Below are 19394 nucleotides of genomic sequence, written 5' to 3'. Positions count from 1 at the left end.
CCTTTGGCTATCCAATTAATAATGAATTATTCGGAAAAATAATTGTCAGATTAATTGATTTGCAAAATAATATTAATAACATTTTGTTATGGTTTTGGCATGACTATTAAGATCTGTGAAAGTTCACTTTTTGTCTCTTGTGTTCAGCAAACCTTCTCCCACCGCCTGCCCCCGATCCATGCAACTCCTCCTCAGTTACCTTAAAACTACAATGAATGATTTTCATTTTTTTGGTTGTAATATGAATAAAATAGGTTCAAAAAACCTTGAACACTTAATCAAGGCGCCGTCTTTCTATTGCATACTTATTTTCATGTAAAATGTGAATTTTAAAAAAGAAAACTGTGAGCATGTTTTTAAGTGTTGTTTTTTTTTTTTTGCTTAGGTGAAGACAAACGAATAAAAGATTTTTACCAGTCGCGGGGCTTAGAAAGAGTCATTCAACCTGCCGGCGATGGTAGGTCCTTATTTTACAACTAAATTGATCTAATATTCTGAAAAGCTCCTGTTTCTGAAAAGACTCAGTTGTTATCAATTGTTATCAGGTGGATTTTCTTGCCTGAATTTCTCTATATTAACCTCCTCCTTTTTTTCTCTCCCAACTCCTCAGATGTTGCAGACAGTGCAGCACTACCTTTTACAAGCTTTGACCACTCTAAAGCTCACTTCTACAGATATGATGAGCAGGTTTCACTGTGTTTAGAAAGACTAAGGTAAATAGATTCTCTTATGATCTTTTACATGATTTATGCACATTTAAGAAAAAAGGAGGAACTGCTCTATGAGCATTTGTGTGGATGTGTTAGCACTAAACAGTTTTGAAAATACACGCTTTTTAACTGGTTATTGTTTTGTCTTTTTAGTTCATCGCTTTCTGGGAAAGATAAGACAAAACTTACTCTCCAGGTAGGTTTAACCAGTAAACTACGTAGCTTTTAGCAAAGATGTGTGATTATTGAAGTTGTTAAACCAGTTTTGAGTTGTTTAAAAGCAAAAAGGCTTTTAAGACCGAAGGGAAAAACAAATATATCCAGGACATAAAAAAACCCCATAACTGTTTAGCAAGTACATGGCACATTGACAGCTGCTGTTACAGCAGAATCCAGCCTTCAGAGCTGCTAAATCTTTGTGCTGCTGAAGCCTCTTATTTACAGAGAGACAGGGATAAGTAGGAGAAGCACGTCACGAGGTAGCGAACCATTCTTTATCTTACAGCCTAGGAACTACCCACCTCATAACTTCATTGGGAAATTAGGAAAATGGAGTGGCTCTTTAAATGAGCATAGATATCCACTGGTGTTTAAAACTTGATGTTTTGCGATAGGGGCTCCTTTTATATTTCTGCAGTGCAGTTGAAATGCTCTCTGTTGCAGGACTCGGTTGTCCTATTTTAGAAGTTGCAAATAACTGAGCTAAATCTCAGGGTTTACAGTGAAGAACAACTCCATTATGCTAGCATTGCAGTAACTTTCTTCCTCCAGCAGAGGGTGGCATTGATTACTTTATGAAGATGTGGAGAAAAGTGAAACTTTCTTTCACTGTTCTAATTCAAAAACAAAACATAATAATCTGGCCTTTTTGAGCAAAAGAGATGAAATGATTGCATCCTGACCGTCCACTGTTTTTGAGACCAAAAACAATGTTTTATGTTTTTAATCACCATCGCCTTCACTCTCTTCTCTGGTTAACCCCCATTCCAAACTTAACTCTAGTTCATGTTGGCCAAGCCAGATCTGCTACTTGAGATTTTCTTTGGGCTCTATGCTGTCTGGAATATTTATGTGTTTTCCAATTCTGGATACTTGTGGAAAGAAAACAGAGAGTGTTGAAAATATTTAGTTTTTTCTAGGATTTATTCCTTGTGCATTGGTCTAATGCAGTAGCTGTGCAGCCATCCATCTTTTCACAGTCATCTTTCACGTAAAACCTACATTAAAGCCTGACAGTTGGAAGCTATCCGATAAAATCATACACTTATATTTTAGTTCTTCGCTAAATGTTTTGCAAAAATGATTTGAGATCTTTGTGTGTTATTTTCTTTTGCCTAAGGAGGTGTAAGTTTTGGGTATAAATTTTTATAGGAACTTTGACCCCTTTTTTTCTTCAGTAGATTAGCTCCTATTTGGTGCTTAGGGACGGTTTTCTGTCATAATTGAACCGATATGGTAACGATCCCCACTACTTGAAAATTGACAAGGTAGTCAATGTTTTTTTCTTTTCTCAGTACCATTCTAACATTATCTTAAACACCAAACTGTATTTCACATTATACAATTTATAGCTGTGAGAGACTTTGTGCTCTTAGTTGCGTTATTTAAATGTCTGTTTGCTCTGATGAAAATATTTAGACTCGGCTCCATAAAGTGCATTAACTCAAAAGTCCTTTCCATCCACAATGCTAATTGCCCTCATCTTTTTCTAAAACGGTACAAATGCTTGCCCTACACTTTTCTATATCATCACCTCCATCAGAAAGGTCCATGCTGCATTGATTTGCAACCCAGCTACATTGTTGCTTTTTAGGCAATAACTTTAGGAGTTTTTGGTGTTTATATTTAAAAACAGAACCATGCAGAGTACATCCTTTCACTTTCCATTTGAAGGTGTAAACGAACACAGGCCGGACTCTGGATCCATTCATTTTTTTGTTCTAGCATCTTTTCCCTCAAGCATTCTTCATGCTGTGCTTAAGAATGATATTACAAATGTTCATTTGTAATATCACAAATAAATACATTTATTTAAAGGGGTTCTTTTTAAGCTGCGTATCAGTTAATCGGATAAAACAAAGTTTAATCCTATAAACTATGAGTCATTTATGTATATGTCCCTGGCCATAATGCATTCAGGTACTGAAGCATTGTTACCGTTTGATTTTATGTGAATAGATATTGGATTGCGCCAACCAGTAACTTGAAAACTACGGAATTTGGCAATAGGAAAGAAGTTTCTTTAAATTTCAGTTTGTTATATCGTTGATGGTCACATTTTCTCAGTGAAGCCTCAAATTTTCTGACATTTTTTCTGAAGGGGAGGGTCCAGAATTTATTTCTGTTCTATCTAACGAAAAATCCTTTGGTTTGTTTGGGTCTGGTTCACAGAGCTAGGCAGTTGTTTCCTCATACCAGTTGGACCTCGGCATAAATTTGCTGGGGCGTCCACTCCTGATTTCTCACCATGTCATGGTGAATTCCACATAGTGTGGATCTGGCTTGGAACAGCAACAGTTGCTCCTCTTAGGTCATTGCTGATGTTTTTCCCTCTTGGCATTGGGACACATGGTAACTCTCAAACAATACTGCCAAACTTCTGCTTTTAGGATAATTAAAACAGATTGATTAGAATACTACCTTATATGTGGAGCGAAACTCTTAACTGCCAGTAATACCCTCAAAAACCCAAATTGAAGGACGCACTGCTTCCTTATGAAAAGTTTATCGTTGTTTCACCTTGTTGAAGCAAACCAGCAGCATAGTTCCATGTTTAAATGAGGTTGTAGTATCTAGGGGGAAAAAAATCAAGTCCTTGGTCACAGCTGAGGAGTTGAATTAACCGCGGCGATCTGCTTACTGATATTTTGGAAGTGTTGCTACATTCACTCATGTCCTCTCTGATCACTTTGCAAAGTCAAAATGTTGTTTATTGTTTGTCTAATCTTACTTTATGTAACAGGAGCATGCAGCCACATTAGTTCCATTCCTGCTTTTTTATATGCAGTTGTTTTTCACTCTAACCCCCTCCATGACCTTATAAAGTGGATTAGCTTCTGACAAGAACCCTCATAAATGTATAAAAACAAATCACACTCCCGGGTGTAATGTCGGATCAGTTTGCTAATGCAAGCCGTGTCCTTGCAGCGTTCTGGATTTAAATTTGACCCTTAATAATTTGTTACAGGCTCCCCTCCCCACCCTCCTTGTCCGGTGATATTTACTGTTTTTTAACTGAGATGTAAATTTAATAAAACAGATTTCTGCCCATGCATGAAGAGAAATGCTTGGCCCCTGCGGTGCATGAGCTAAAGCACTTTAGCTCTTTGGCTTTAGAGTGTTTAATAAGTCAGCAGGGAGCAGAAACCTTCCAGCAGTGAGCGGGATCATTCTTCACTGTAAATCTAATCGTAACAGGAGTACGCTGCTCGCTATTTGCACAGTTAGTCGGTTTGAGTTTCTTCTGCTCCGAATGTGATTTAGAAGAAAAGTAACATTTTCTGCTTATGAATAAGGGTTGACAATAACTATTTATGGAGCAGTTTAAACCATCTTTCAAAAGAGAACAGCGTGCACATCTAGTTACATCGGTAAGGCCATTGCTTTTCTTAATTTCAGCTCTCTGTTGGTGGTAGTCTGCACTTCCACAAGTTAAATGAGTTTTCTGTGGTGCAAATGATGAAAACAAAAGTAAATGGTGGTCTCATAACATACTAGTCAGAATCCACTGAAGTGATCAAACGTTGGTCTATTATAATGCTGATCTTATAATTCTGTAATTATGTGTTGAATCTGACTGCTGCCCATCAGATCGCTCCTGTTTTAAAGCCAACCGTTTTATTTTCCCTCCGCAGCAGAAGTTTGTGCGCTGCTCTGTGCGAGCGGAAGTGCGACACTTACGGAAAGTTCTTTGTCAGAGATTAAATGTGGAAAAACACCAGGTGAGTCAATAAGTCGCTATTATTACATTTAAATTACATTTGTTTTTCATTCTTAGAGCAACTTTAGCCAAGTGGAACAGAGTTGAGAAATACAAACACATTTTTATACTCTTAAGTAGATTTTTGTGCTATTTTCTATTACTTTTTTGTTTATTTTGTATTAATAAGTCAACCCTTTACAGGTAAGTAACCGTGTAAAGGGTTGTTTTAGACTATCCTCTTTTTTTCTTTCAAATAAATAGATGTTAGCTGTTATTAATGAAAATGAACTCCAGATGGTCTGCGTTTCCGAAACTATCCCCGGTTAACTGGTTGCAACAAAGCCTTTGCCTCAGTCTGCCTCCATCTGTTCGTTTTAGTAGCTGACAGTAATGTAGCCAAAGTTATGATTTCCTCTTCAGCAGCAGTTTTTAGAGTGGTTGTATCTGCGCCACACACAAAGCAGGCTAAAAGTATGTTTGAAATAAAGGCACCAGATCCAGGAACTGGGAGAATTTACCAAACCAATTTTATTATTTATTCTACCCAGCATAGAAATCCTCCCTACGTGTTCCTGATGCAGGAAGCTGTTGATTTTGGGTGAACAGAGGTTTATAGGACGGGTTTTTAAGTGAACAGGTGCAAAAAAAGTCTTACTGGTTTAATATTTACAAAATGTTTATTCTCCATGCATTTTGTGGTTTAAAATCTTTAACTGTTAATCAGCAAAACAATGTTTTTTGGGTTTTGGCATTTGCAGAACAAAGAATATTTATAAAAAATCAGCTAAATTTAATTAATATTAGTAAATACATTAAATTAAGTACTCATTACTAACTTTGTGTACATTTAATCTGCAAATGATGATCTATTAACAGTTTTTTGAAGGTTCATATTAAATTAAAACATACTCAACATTCTGCTTTATTAAAAAGTAAAATTCTGGATTTTCTTTTAGGCTCCTCTATTGAGATTTATTTCGATAGAGTCAAACTGCCCTGTCACATGGCACACCAGAAACACCATTAAAGGACAGAAACAAAAAAAGTGCCCTCTGTGACCAGATCATCTGTAGCCTAAACTTTGATCATCACTGCTTTTATATTTGTGGCTGAACAATCTCTCAAGTTTGTCATAACTTCAGCAGAGGGAGCTAGCGCTCTCTATTGGTAGATTTATCTTGCAGGAGCACAAACTGCTCTCATATTTTCAGCTTGCAGCAATAATAACATGCTCTAAAGCTCATGTGATTTTTGTTCTCTGAAGCTCTGTAAAATACTACCTAGGCTTCATGATGTCTATGTAGGCACATTTTCAAAGATACTGGCTTCTTTTTGATCATTTTTAAGCCTTTTTATATCAGTTGTCTTTAGACCTTTATTTTTGAAAGGTGTTTTTTTTCTGTTTTATTTATTTTTTTACAGTAGGTGATCCAGGTAAAGAGAGCCTTTGCTAGCTGGTAGCAACAAAAGCTTTGCCTTAATCTCTGCTTTGTACAAGTAAATATGTAACTGGTAAGAATGGCTGATCAACACCTCTGCATGAGTCTTTGTGATTGACTTTTGCAGAGAAAAGATCACTTCCGGAAAGGTTTGTTACCATGAACCAATGCGAGTATACATGAACATTGCCTTAATGCTGCACTGTTGCAGCATTTTTCTGTTCACACACAAGAATCCGTCTTGTTCCGCTCCTGTCTTAACCGCTCGGGAAGCGACCCAAAACAAGCTGGCCGATTGCAGTATTATGGTTTAGGCATAGAGCTGTGAAGAAAGCCAGAGGTGCCAGACCCACAGCCGGACCAAAATAAACATGGCAGCACAGGAGGACACACGCATAGCTGCTGCTATCACAGATGGTCTGTCAGAACTCATCATTTCATCTTTGAAAGAGGAACATCAAGAACAGCTTTGTGCTTTATTTGTTCCATCTGCCGAAAAGTACTTGATAACACTTTGGATACAGAGACGGTCTTTTTTTTTTTTTTTTTTTTTTGCTGGTTTCCTTCTATTTAAGATAAAAACTTTGATTAATTTCAAAATAACAAATTGAAAGTACGTTTATGTTTAGGTTTCCTGCTAAAGAGAGCCGTGTGTGTGTTGGTGCTAGACTGCACTCTTCTGCTCAGAGATCTCAACCCGTTTCTGTTGGAGCCCCTCTCCCAGTCTGGGGGTCCCTGCTTTGTGGGTTCCATTTACCACAGGAACCACTTTGTTTCTTCATCTTCCACATCCTCTCCGCTTCTTCTGTTTTTTTGCTCAAGCTTCTCATGTTCCTTCTTCCTCATATTACTCTCATTAGGTATTGCTGCGTCCATCACTAACCCTGTCTTCCTCAGCTTGTCCATCACTACCATGTCTGGTTGGCTTTCCCTCACCAGTTTATCTGTCTGTGTCTGAAAGTCCCGTCCCATTTCGACGTTGGAGCTCACAGGCCTCACTCTGCACAGACATTCCTGTATACTTAACCAGCGGCTTGGTCACGGCGCTCCATGTATGCCCTATCTGCTTGCATTTTGCATCCTGCTGTTATGCATTAGATTCTCTCGTGGGAATCTCGTGCATTTTCCTGTGCTGTCACGATGGATGCCTCTGCTGTTCTTTCAATCCATCCACTGATACCCTGTTCCTTTTTTAATGTATTTATAACCCTATTTTGATCTTCCTGCATACTTTCCCCATGTTAGCAGAGGTTAAAATGTTTGATTGATTGAAAACGTCATCAACTCATTTAGTAATCAAAGCCTCATTAACTGTAGAATGCAGTCTCTAAAACCAGTAATTTGCATAAAAAAACACACAGAACAGTAGCCAACTATACAAAAACTAGATGCAGACTGGTTAATAGCAGGTGCTCTAAAAGAGCTTCAGTAACTGACCGTCTATGTTTTTAGATACCCGGGGATCAAATCTGTGTAAAGTATCAGGATGAAAATCAATTCATAACATGAAATACTTATCTTTATATTACAATGTAATGAATGTGAGTCTGGTTCAGCTTGAGGTTTCTTCCTTTTTAAAGGGAGTTTTGCTCTCCACTGTCGCTTCATGCATGCTTGGTTTGAGGGATTGCTGTAGAGTTAAGGACGAAATGCAAGCAAAAATCTTCTCTTTAGGCTAATCCAGGAGGAGCATGTCTAGCAAATCATTGACTGATGGATTCAACTGGTTTTCTTAACCAATCTGACAGGATTGTCTCTGTAAAGTGTGTTGAGATGACGCTTGTTGTTAATTGGCGCTATATGAATAAACTACATTTCATGTCAATGAATGTAATGAAGGGGAACCTTTTCAATCTCAATGGAACATTCTTTTTCAACAGAATAACAGGTGTTAGCTAAACAACTAAAGATAGATAAAAATGAATACACCTAATATAACAATATTTAAGGTCGTATGAGGTATTATTTTTTTATTGTGCAAATAATCCAGAAATCTAAAATGAGCAATAAAAAAAAAATGCAAACAACAGTTTCATTGTTGATATTTTTAGTGACCTTTATGAGAACTCTTTTCTTGGCGATGGCTAGAGCAAAATTCTATATTTGCTTTTTACTGATTTATTGGATAAATAATGTTCAGTTTCTTTATAACTTACCCAAAGGTTCAATTTTATACTGCGTTGCTGTCATCAATGAAAACAATCAAGTTGAATTAGACATTCTGCTTCTGTTGTTTGATTTTTTTTTTTTATATTTTTTTTTATTGTTTTGTCTCATTTTACTTTTATTTCAGATTTTATGTCTGTTTCTTTTTAATCATACCCTAATTACACCTGCTTATGTTTCAAAATCTTGTTTACTAAAATAAACAAACACTAAATTAAAGATTAAATCATAAAATCTCTTCATCTTTAGGTAATTTGAATACAAGTCAGTCAGACCAAAACCTCAACAGAAACCAGCAGCTGTAAGGTGAACAGAAATAAAGAAACTGATGATGATAACTTGAGGTTATTTCTTTTATGTTACGTTTCAAACCACAGGAGTTATTTCTAAGTGGATTAAGCAGAAAACAGCTAAATTATGGTTAGCCCATTTCAGCACACAGATGCTGATGGGAATGGGTATTAGTATGTTGTCATGGAAACCTCTTAGGGAACCTTGAAAGCACTTCTTTACTGTCTGATTTTTTTGGGAGGGGGTCTAGGAATTAGGAAGTCTGTGAACGTTTGAACTGTAAAGGTAGCTTCCAGAGTTCAAAGAACAAAATGTTTTATTGCAGTCCTGTTTTAAGACTTTGTGCAGGTTTTTCTGGATTCATATTATGGGCTCACATAGGGTCCAAGAAATATGTAGTGGGTGCTGCGCTCCGGTGGAAGGGGCCTATGAAGAAGTCTTGGTAGATCTGCACTTTAGTTTTGGAAGAATAAAATGTTCTGACTGGCTTGAAATGTATTCCTCTTGTTCTGCAGCCTCTTACAAACTATAAATCTTAAATGCATCAATTTTTGACCTTGGAACGCAGCTCATCCTTACTTGGGTCAGCTGATGCAGGGTTGACTTAATGGACCTGTTAAAAAAACAAAAACAAAACAATTTGAAATCAACACTTAAATTGTACCCTCAAGTTTTAATACTGTATATTTAGACACCTTAATGAAGATATGAGTTTGGGGTAACATAAGGACTAAAAAATGCCAGCATTATGTTGAGGCCATGCCTGAACAAGACAAGTCATTGCATTTGGACAAGAAAGGATTCTGTATATTAAAGTGAGCGAAATCGTTACCTTATTTCTTTCTGAAATTAAGATTTTCTGACTGACTTCCACTTGATGAAAAGCAGAAACCAACAGTCAAAATATTCCGGCTAATTATGTGAAATCAGACACACAAAGTGAAACTTGTGATCAGATCCCTCCTTGAAAATATTTTCCTTTCTAATTGCTCTTCGTCTGTCTGTGTGGTCCCTCTCTGCAGGTCCAGATGTTCTTTAATAACGAGTCTTTGCCTGATCACATGACCATGAAACGGTTATGGCTTTCACACTGGTTTGGCAAGGTAGAGTACAGCTAACACCAGCTGCAGCACCAACAACTGTCAGAGGCCTTCACACTGGGGCTTTTTTATTCTATCAGCATGAATATATCAGCTTAAGTTTTAGCAAAACCTCAGAATGTACATTCATAAAAACTAATTTGTGTAAAAATATAAATTTAATCCATATTGGAATGACTTTTCAAGTCATTTGTATGATGACTACATGCAGGTCATGGGTAGATGAATAGAATGAAGCTATTTTTAATTCTGTCTTGTTTCTCCCTCCAGGCTCAGCCGTTAGTTCTTCACTACACCATCAAGGACAAAAGGACCAGATAGGATTTGTTTTCATTTGGCTGTAAATATTTTGTACCATACATATTCTATTTTAATAGTGTTTGTGTATATAAACTTATTTTCCTTGTTTTGTATTTTTGAAAATAAATTTGAAATTGAAAGAAAAAAAGCAAGATTTTTGTGGTTTATCACTCAGGTTAAGTGTTTCAATATCGACCTAAACTGGAAATCTAATGATCCAGTTGATCAGTTTTGTAGTTACAGATTGTACCGTGATATTTTTTAGTCTTTGTCACCTTTTTTTTCTTCCAGTGGGTTTACTCAGAATTATAACTAGACATGCATCACAACACGAGTCCATAATGATCAGATTATGGTGTAAATCTGGTCTTCGTGGTCTTATGGTTTCCGCAGTCACAGGAAATACTGCTTTCTCTAAACTTGTCCAGCAGTTAGTCACTGACATCTAGGGCTTGGTTATTTTACTAATTGATTCATTCAATTAAAACTTCTTTATAAACGATTTAATGGTTACTGCAAATATTTAATAAATGTTAAAAAAATATGTGTACACGCAGTTTATATTTTAGAGCAGGCATCCCCAAAGTCGGTCCTCGAGGGCTGCTGTCCTGCAGGTTTTAGAAGTTTCCCTGCTCCAGCACAGCTGATTTTCATTGATAGCTGATTAACAGGCTTTTGCTGAACTGCAGTCATCAGAATCAGCTGTGCTAAAGCAGAGAAACCTCTAAAACCTGCAGGACAGCGGCCCTCGAGGACCGACTTTGGGGATGTCTGTTTTAGATTCTGTACCATATTCTAGGTAACGATTCGAGTGCCAAATTAGTTGAGGATCATTGATAACTTACGATTAATCGTTCCAGCCATACTGACAGCCTCTATAGGGAAGCTAAGCCAAAAGTTTATGGCTGAAGCTAGCTGAGAAGCGGGTAACATCCGAGTTTAACTATAGTTGAAGGAAAAGGTGCAAGAAGGATGGCTGAGGGGAAAAAAAAAACCCATTCAAAACTTTGAGGTAGATTCACACGGTGTAAACCTAGCAGGAGATGGCGCAGTGAGCCACCGAACAGACGTATTGAGGACATCAATTGTGTTCAGCCCCTTCTAAACCACAGAAAAAAAGAAAGTGAACTCTAGCTCATTGATTTAAAAGCCTCTTAACAGATGAAAGTAGATTCTGGTTCTTTATATGTCAACCTCACCGAATCTGAAGGAAGAGTGAAACTTAGCAGTAAGCCATGATCATTCAAATGAATGGAAACACCTGGAATAAGTGTGTAATAAATATAGAACTAATGTAGCTATCATGGGTTTAACCAAGATACAGTTTCAATTAAACCTTAGAAACCTTAGGTTAAACACTTTAATTGCAAGAAAAAAACATGCTGTACGTTACTTGCTATAAAAATTTAAAAATAAATCAACCATTTTTGTAAAAAATGATATGCTGATTTTTTTAAATTTTTTTTTTTATTCCGGTTTAGGTCAGTTCTGGACCAGCTGTCATGCTGCTTGTTTGTGCAAATAAATAACCATTATTATTTAAATGCTTTTAGTGACTAAAGTGGTGAGAATATATTTTGGTATTTTGTTTTTGAGAAAAGCTCACAGAGTTCAGACATCTTTTTTTTAACCACCGACATTTCAATCGTACATTTTTTTTTACAGCCTATTGTTAGAGAAATATTTGTATGAATAGATCTTTATATTTTAAATGTTAAATACAGAATTTCATGAATTTATGTTTCTGCAGAAAGTTTTTTTAATGGAAAATGATCCTCTGAATGTGTCCCATCTTGATAGTTTCCCATTTTTCACTCTACGGCTCTGGTTATATAAGAACAAAAGAAATAGTCTATTAAGATGAAAAAAAGAATTATGTTTTGATCATTTGTAGGTGCTTTTCCTTTTGCTACAGTCGATTGTTTCATCAGTATGTGTTTTGGTTATTTTAAGGTGTCTCAGAAAACCTGCAGTGCTTTTTCCATTAGTATTTCCCAAGTCCTCTTATTTGTTTTTCCTACTTTCTCAAAAATGTGCTACATTAATCTTGCCAATTGCAAATTTGTGAATTGTGCACTTCCTGTGTTCTTTCACTGAAAAACAGACACCAATCCTGTCAAACCACATTTACAGTTGCCTTCCATGCTTTAAATTTTTTCATTCAAAATTACCTCAGTTGAAGAAATTTTTGTTTAAAATCAGCAATAGAATCCACCCTATCAAAACGGCAAATATGCTCACAGAGCCTCCAGTGATTTATGTTTTATCCTTCCCTATATGTAAAGAATATGTGCAGCTAATTTAAACTAACATCAAATCAAGAGGTTTGCAGTACATTTCCATGCACTGACACCGATCAACATGGTTACTTTTCAGATTCCTTTCTTTTGGGTTGCTAACATGATGGACATTTCCTAAACAGGGTCTACACTAAACAGTAGAATCAGGGTCGTTTAGATGTTTTGTCTCAGAAAAAGAAAAAAAAACTTGAATATTCAGCAGCTTTGTTGCATATATGTGAAATGATTTAAAAGCTGTTCCAGGGCAGGTATAGATTTTTTTACCTTGACATTGTTGGTTATCAGAAACCTTCAGAGTACAGCGAAGAGCAGCAGTTTATCATAAAAAGCACTGAGCACAACTTCCAAATAACAAAAAAAAATAAAATAAAATAAAATAATTTAAATGATGTCCTCTGGTTCTCTTGCTAAAAAGAGAAGTACCCCAAAATGAGCACTAGGTGGCAGACTTTGAGCTCTTCAGATAACCTCTGATGCATGTGATCTTCTCCAGAGCTTTATATGGCCTGATGATAAATGTGAAATGGTTTCAGGTCTTTACTCTTAATTTGAAAGCACTCTGCGTGATTTTCTTAGATTTTTTTCCTGAGCAACTTGCAATTAATCACGCTGTTTGTAGACATTTGACAATTGATTTTTTTTAAAAGAAAAGATCAGCCACTTCGGTGAGTAAATTGGCCTTGTTAAACAAAATAGGTCTAGATATATTATTTTTAATCTATGCTTAAAATTAATTATTGCAGCTTCATAGGGCGATGTGTTCACTTTCAATAGAAAAGCAAAGAGTTGAAAATGTTATATTATTAAATAGCCGCTGCGCTGAGCATATTCAGGGCCTTTATATAGACATGAAATAATGCTGACAATTCTCCAGAAACTCTTTTCTAATAGGAAACCAAAAATAAATAAATAAATACATAATGAACATAAACCTTAAAAATAAAATTGTTTTTGTTTTGTTTTTTTTGTTTTTTTTAGAAAGCACTTGAAGCGAAAACGAATTCACTCAGATTTATAGTGCAACCCTGTTATACGGAATAAACGAAAAAAAGTGCATAAAAAGGAAATAAATCCAGCATATATAGCCTATATAGTACTTTGAATATTTACACTCTTTTAAAAAAATAAATGTATTTTCATACATTTAAATTTTTAAAGATTTGGTTTTTTTCAATATGTTGCTTAAACAACTCTGTCCTCATTGTTTTTTTTTTTTTTGTCACTTTTACTTCCCTTGCCAATCCACAATTAAACCCCAGGCCTACTTGACTTTTCAACCTCTGTGATTCCAGCCGATTGCTCCTATTGTGATCAGCAGTCTGTTCCAGACTACACTGACATAAAAGAAAAGAAAAATAAAGGGAAAACTTTGCCTCACGATCTATTACTAATATTATTCTTATTATTTTAGGATATTTATTTTTCCTTTTTTTTTTGCAGGTCACTTCTTATATTTCGTTTGATTTAATTCATTAGAAATATATGATGCAGCAACATGTAATAAAACATGTGGTTCTGAAGAATAGCCTATAGAAACATATAAAAATGCATGAGCAAAAAAAAAAAAAGTTTTGGCATTTTTGTCTTAAATCATCAGGGGGAAAAAACAACTAATATTTATTTATGTATCTGAAACATTTTGTCAGTAAAAACTAATATAATCCATCTCCCCCTACACACACGCTCACACACACACACACACACACACTAAACCTTTGATCAGCTCCAAAACTGTTGCAAATGGTCATCCAGCAGCAGCAGCAGCAGTGACTCTGATTTGGCTTTTATTCATTAGGCTCCTCACACGAACCCATTTGCTATTCATGGCCAACTTTGTCTCTTTTTTCCCCCTGCCTCTTTCCAAACAAAACTAGTTTAAGAGTGGCAGATGCGTGGCCATTATTGCCCACGGCTCAGTGGAAGCTGTTTTATTTGAGGCAAAGGCGGGTTAACCTAATCAATCATGTCGACCAGTTGTGTTAAAGACGATTCATAAAGAAGGAGGAAGCAAACATATGGCGCAGGAGCTGGAGGAAAGCTTTTCTTAACACCACGGGCAGACTGGGACCTTATTGTGACAAGATGCATTCAAAGCCCACCCAAATAATGGGAATAAAGGCGGCGGACGGCTGCTAATTGAACACACGGCACTTTAAAGCTGAAAGCAAGGGGTCAGAGAAAGCAAAAGTCACATTTTTTTAGCGAGAGACGCAGATTTAAATTTCTCCCATCTGTCGGAGGTGAATCCTTACAAGTTTTCATTATCTAAAAGAATTATCAATTATAAATTAATATAAAAAATATCTACATATTTTACTATAAATTTTCTGTGGTGCAATAAGACATCCAGTAGCGCTGAAAGCTGATTGAAATACAATATAACCTTTATTTACATAGATGCTGATTAAATAGAACGTTACAATAAAATTATCGCATTGGAGGATTGATCTATATACAGAGCAGAGAGCGCGTAAAAGGTTGGTGCAGTTTGCGCCTCCAGGAGGCCTGCATGCTTGCAGAGACATTTTTCTCTCATGGTTAAAAAATATGGACATATCTATGTGCGACTTTAAATCTGATCAAATAAAGGAGTGGGGCTTATCCAAAAAATGTTGCCAGATCTTAGATTTTTGACTGGACAATGGAAATGAATGCTGTATAAAACAGTAATTGCACAACGTTTTTTATTTTTCCTCTAAAAACGCCAGAAAATGTGTTAAAATATTGTCCTAGTCTACTTGAAATAAAACAAAATATTCCCCCCAAAATGTGCTGAAACTTAAACGGATGTAGGGATTGGTTATAATAAATTAAAACGAAGAAATAAAAATAGGAAAAATGATCCTGATTGTTCATATATGTGTATACTCTCCTTTTTTAAATCAATATCCGTGCAAAAGTTTGGGAAGAAAAATGTCCCTCTTCTATTTATTTTTTGTGTGTATGAAAATCCCAGTCCTTCTCGGCTGTTAATCGTCCACCTCAATCTCCTCATCATCCTCTGAGAACTCATCAGTGGTTTGGTCTCTGGATGAGGAGGGGGACTGTGGGAAGGCTCGGTGTCCTTGGGAGGTCGGGGAGACGCTGGGGGACCGGGCCCCGGGGCCTCCACCCTGCGCGTCCTCGATGCTTTCCATGCTTACGAGCTTCTGCAGCGTCTGAGGCGTGATTTTCTTCAGCGACTCCACGTCCGCCTTCATCTCCTCCAGGTCCCTCTTGAGCTTGGCCCTGCGGTTCTGGAACCAGGTGATGACCTGCGCATTGGACAGTCCCAGCTGCTGCGCGATTTGGTCACGGTCGGCCGGAGAGAGGTACTTCTGGTAGAGGAACCGCTTCTCCAGCTCATAGATCTGATGGTTGGTGAAGGCTGTCCGCGACTTTCTCCTCTTCTTCGAAGTCTGCCGCTGACCGAAGGCGTTCAGGTGTTCCCGACCTTAATGAGGGGAGGACATAGGAGAAGGATGAAAAATCTGACCTCTGAAATAAAATCAACTTTAATTCCTCTTAAGTGTTTTTTCTATATTTTGCAAACTTTAATATGAACCTTACATATATATGACTTTAAAGCATTTTAGAATATAATAACATGCTGTCAAATGCAAAAGAAAACTAATTGCATAATACAGAATTTAATTTTAGGCCAGAAAAAAAGCCTAACAATGAAAAATTCTGTTTACTTTTACTTAATTTGAATATTTCAACCATGTTTATCTTTCACCCAATCAACGCAGCGCTGCAGGCCAGACCGATTTCCTTAATATTTGACTAAATGTTTTCATTTGTCTCAGTCTGGTTTTACCCAAATATGTCTGTTTATCATGAAGCCACATTTCTTTATCCTTTTTTTTTTATCCCCACACATTCCCATGCAGATGTCCTGGCATTTCCTTGTTACGCATCAAAACAACCCTCCTGTCATTTTAAACCAAACTTTTAGGGAAAATATTTGAATCCATAAAGTGTACCTTCTGCTGCCTGGATGACGCTGACTTCCAGACCCTTGAAGGTTTTGCTGGCCAGCTCCTCCAGCGCGCACAGCGGTGAGGACGGAGTGCTGATCCCGTTCCTCGCCGCGCTGGAGCCCGTGACTTTTTCCAGCGCCCGCGGCGGACAGATGCTGGCCACGGACTTCTTCACGGATGGTTTGTTGAGGATATCCTCGATGCTGAACGGCGTCAGCGGCTTGTTGGAGTTAGCCGGAGGCGGCAGCTGGTCCAGCGGAGCGCGCCTCCGCTCCTCGCCGCCGGACTGCAGCACAGACCCTGCCTTCATGTCTTTACTGGAGGTCATCGCAGTCCCGCAGATATAGCTGCTCTCAGGATTTAAAATAAAAGTTGATTATTTCATTCAAATAGATTTAAAACGTCCACAGGCGTTTCCTGTGGAGCTCGGGGCTCCTCTAGACCTCCGCTGTACTTTAGCGCTTCGAGTCCAAGGCTGTAAACTCAGCTCGCCTGAGAGCCTTCCTCCAAAATAACCATGCTTCGGGCGTAGTTGCAGAGGCAGCCGCACAGTATCCCCTTCAGAGCGTCCCGGTTCATCTGCCAAACTCCATGCGGGTCTTTAGAAAGCGGCTGACTGGAGGTGGTGAAGCCCTGAAAGGGGAGAAGGGAGTAAAAAAGCTTCCAGGCACCAAGAAAAGGAAAGTGACTGCTAACGACTTATTGTTGATTGGGCGAAGTTCAATTAGAGAAACACTACACCAGTTGGTGACCCGCTGCTGCGTCTTAAAGGGCCGGAGCAAAAGAACTAATTGGACGTGGGGAATAGGAGGAGTCTGGTGTACTGCCTTGAAATGTTTATGCATCTGTTTCCCTCTGCTGCTGTAGAAAGTCAGAGCCGATGGTGGAATCAAAGCAGGTTTGCATCATGGAAAAAGGATTTCAACCAAAACAAGCTTCACATGTTTGTCATATTCATGCGTAACGGAGCGTTGTGCGTAAAGTGCGAATATGGCACCCTGTTGCGCATGATAAAAGCAATTTAGTGTGACTAAATATTTACTGATAATGATTCATTATGGCAAGAAAAAAAAACTTTTAATCTGAGAATAAAGATAAAAATGTATGGTTGTAGGTTTAAACTGTTTTGTCTTTAAGGTGCAAGGTGTAATCGCATAAAAAAATAATAGGGCGGTAAATATCCAAACTAAATTAAACGAATATGAATAATAAAAAAAACATTTTATTTTCGTTCTTTGCCCTTTTATTTTCGTTTTTTTTTTCTTTTGTGATCTGTTCTTTTTTTCCTGGTATTTCGGCCATGCCCGTCTGTCTCCGCAGGTGGAATCCAGTGGAACGCAATATGCGCTGCCGTGAAATAAGCGAGTAATAAAGGTGACGCCGGGCTGCGGGTTTCAGTCTGATAAGGGAGACAACATTTTCTGCACCGATGTCTAACACGTTCAGAAAGGAAGAGAATGAGAAAAAGAGAAGATTTTGGACGCATTGGAAAAAATCGGCAGGTAGGCTATGTCTATTCGGAGGGAGCGCACCTTGTTTTATTCTAAACGCATTTGATTTTTAACCTACTGTTGGTTTTAGGTTCGTTTTAATAAAGATTTTCTGCAAAAGATGCGAGGAAGGGCTTTATGCAGACAAGAAATTAAAGGTACCATAAATAAACATTTTCTTTTTAGGTCAACACCTTATAAATACATTTGTGGAACGAAATACATTAAATTTCTTTTTTTTTTAATGTTTGAACAGTTGAATTATATTCTTTCAAACGTTAATTTGAAAGGATATAATATAAGAACATAATCTTGTTTTTATTTTAAAGGCTGCAGTGTGGAGCCTGCTGCTCATGGAGCCACTGCGGAGAGTCTTGTGCCAACAGCAGCATATGGTGACATTGGTTTAGGGACGGAGTTGTAAAACAGCAGGAAATTCTATTATCAGCCGTGGAGGTCCACCCTCTGAGGCTGCTTTGAATCCATATTTCTCCATAACGAGCAGGAGCTCGCAGGGATAAATCCAGTTAGAGGGAATTTGGAGAGAAACGCGCATCGTTTTGGAGAAAGTTCCGGGAGAATCAAATGATGTTAATATCAGAGTGAAGGTAATTTTATCGGACATTTTTTTGACTTGAATTTGAAATCAGGATAAACTCGAAGGTATATGCCAGGATATATCATTCATGCTTGAATAAATAAAATCCCCGATTGAGATGAACAGATTTATTTTTGTCTCGACATTTCTCCAAAATGTTGGTTTATTATAGTTTATTTTTTATTAAACATCCAGATATAATTTATGGAAACCTGCATTTTGCAGTAAAGATATTATACATTTATTGAGGGGGAAAAAAGATATATTCCAAAAAAGAAACCTGCTCTGTGTTCACCGATTTTAAATATTCTTTTTTTTTAACCTTTCACCTTTTACATTTGATAGGAAACTGCGCGCTTTTCCTCACCTTTTGGTTTAATTTGAACGTTAATTAGGTGCAGAAAAATTGACATCATCAGTCACAAGCTGTTGGCGGGTTTAATTGGGTGCTTTTACCTCCCATCAGAGCGGCCTCCTTGCGTTAAAATGTGACGTCCGCTCACCTCACAACAGTCTGTTTGGGTTTTATTCTCTCTGTTGCGGTGATTCATTAGAGAAGCCTATAATGTTTGAACTTCCATTTTTTTTCTGAATTATAAATTTGCACCTCTTCATTAGTAAATGCGCCAAAACGGCCATATTTATTATTAGATACTTTGTGTCCCACAGCTCGGGAAAAATCTAACCACCCATAAAAAAAGCCTTAATCGCTTTAGCAAACAAATCTATATAATGCAAAGCAATATTAGGATATGAGGTATTCTGATAATCTTATTTAGTCAATTTGAATATATGGTGTCAGATACAGCAAGTGCGATTATAATCTTAAGCAGATAAACTGCTTTACGCAGCCCCAGCTCATCATTCTACATGCCATGTCCCCCTTATCGTTAAAGGTGGGACTCCTATCTTTATGTTCATAAACACAAAACGATTAGACCGCAGCAGAGGAGTGCTGCCATTCATAACCCAAATAAAATGGTAATTTTAAAAGAATTGCCTTCTAATCGAAAATCTAAAAAGAGAAACTACAGCACATCCTATCTATCTATCTATCTATCTATCTATCTATCTATCTATCTATCTATCTATCTATCTATCTATCTATCTATCTAT

The 19394-nt window shown here is 37.3% G+C and overlaps 2 protein-coding genes and 1 long non-coding RNA gene across 4 annotated transcripts in view; 2 read left to right on the top strand and 1 right to left on the bottom strand.

Moving 5' to 3' along the window:
• Nucleotides 1–10034, top strand: part of pcgf1 (polycomb group ring finger 1) — an 18285-nt gene extending 8251 nt beyond the window's left edge. The window contains exons 4-9 of one of the 2 annotated variants that reach the window (XM_015381811.1): nt 386–457; nt 611–713; nt 864–906; nt 4565–4651; nt 9551–9631; nt 9899–10034. In XM_015381811.1, coding sequence (XP_015237297.1) covers nt 386–457; nt 611–713; nt 864–906; nt 4565–4651; nt 9551–9631; nt 9899–9949 — 437 coding nt within the window. In that variant the 3' untranslated portion in view covers nt 9950–10034. The remainder of the gene's footprint in view (nt 1–385; nt 458–610; nt 714–863; nt 907–4564; nt 4652–9550; nt 9632–9898) is intronic. The other variant, XM_015381812.1, reaches the window with a different exon arrangement.
• Nucleotides 10035–14595: 4561 nt separating this feature from the next.
• On the bottom strand, nt 14596–16977 carry LOC107089175 (transcription factor LBX1-like). Its single transcript, XM_015381817.1, has 2 exons — nt 16194–16977; nt 14596–15661 (listed from the first exon to the last, which is right to left on the bottom strand). Exons 1-2 carry the CDS (start codon nt 16516–16518, stop codon nt 15198–15200), a joined length of 789 nt encoding a protein of 262 aa, XP_015237303.1. The 5' UTR covers nt 16519–16977; the 3' UTR covers nt 14596–15197.
• Nucleotides 16978–17579: 602 nt separating this feature from the next.
• Nucleotides 17580–18250, top strand: LOC107089179. The gene is made up of 3 exons (XR_001481426.1): nt 17580–17692; nt 17772–17838; nt 18010–18250. It is a non-coding gene; the product is annotated as an uncharacterized LOC107089179 (long non-coding RNA).
• Nucleotides 18251–19394: the final 1144 nt, after the last annotated feature.

The sequence above is a fragment of the Cyprinodon variegatus genome, unplaced genomic scaffold (assembly GCF_000732505.1).
Source record: "Cyprinodon variegatus isolate N-32 unplaced genomic scaffold, C_variegatus-1.0 Scaffold242, whole genome shotgun sequence".
NCBI lineage: Eukaryota > Metazoa > Chordata > Actinopteri > Cyprinodontiformes > Cyprinodontidae > Cyprinodon > Cyprinodon variegatus.
Note: the sequence above shows the minus strand (reverse complement) of the source record. Positions and strands in the feature narration are given on the sequence as shown.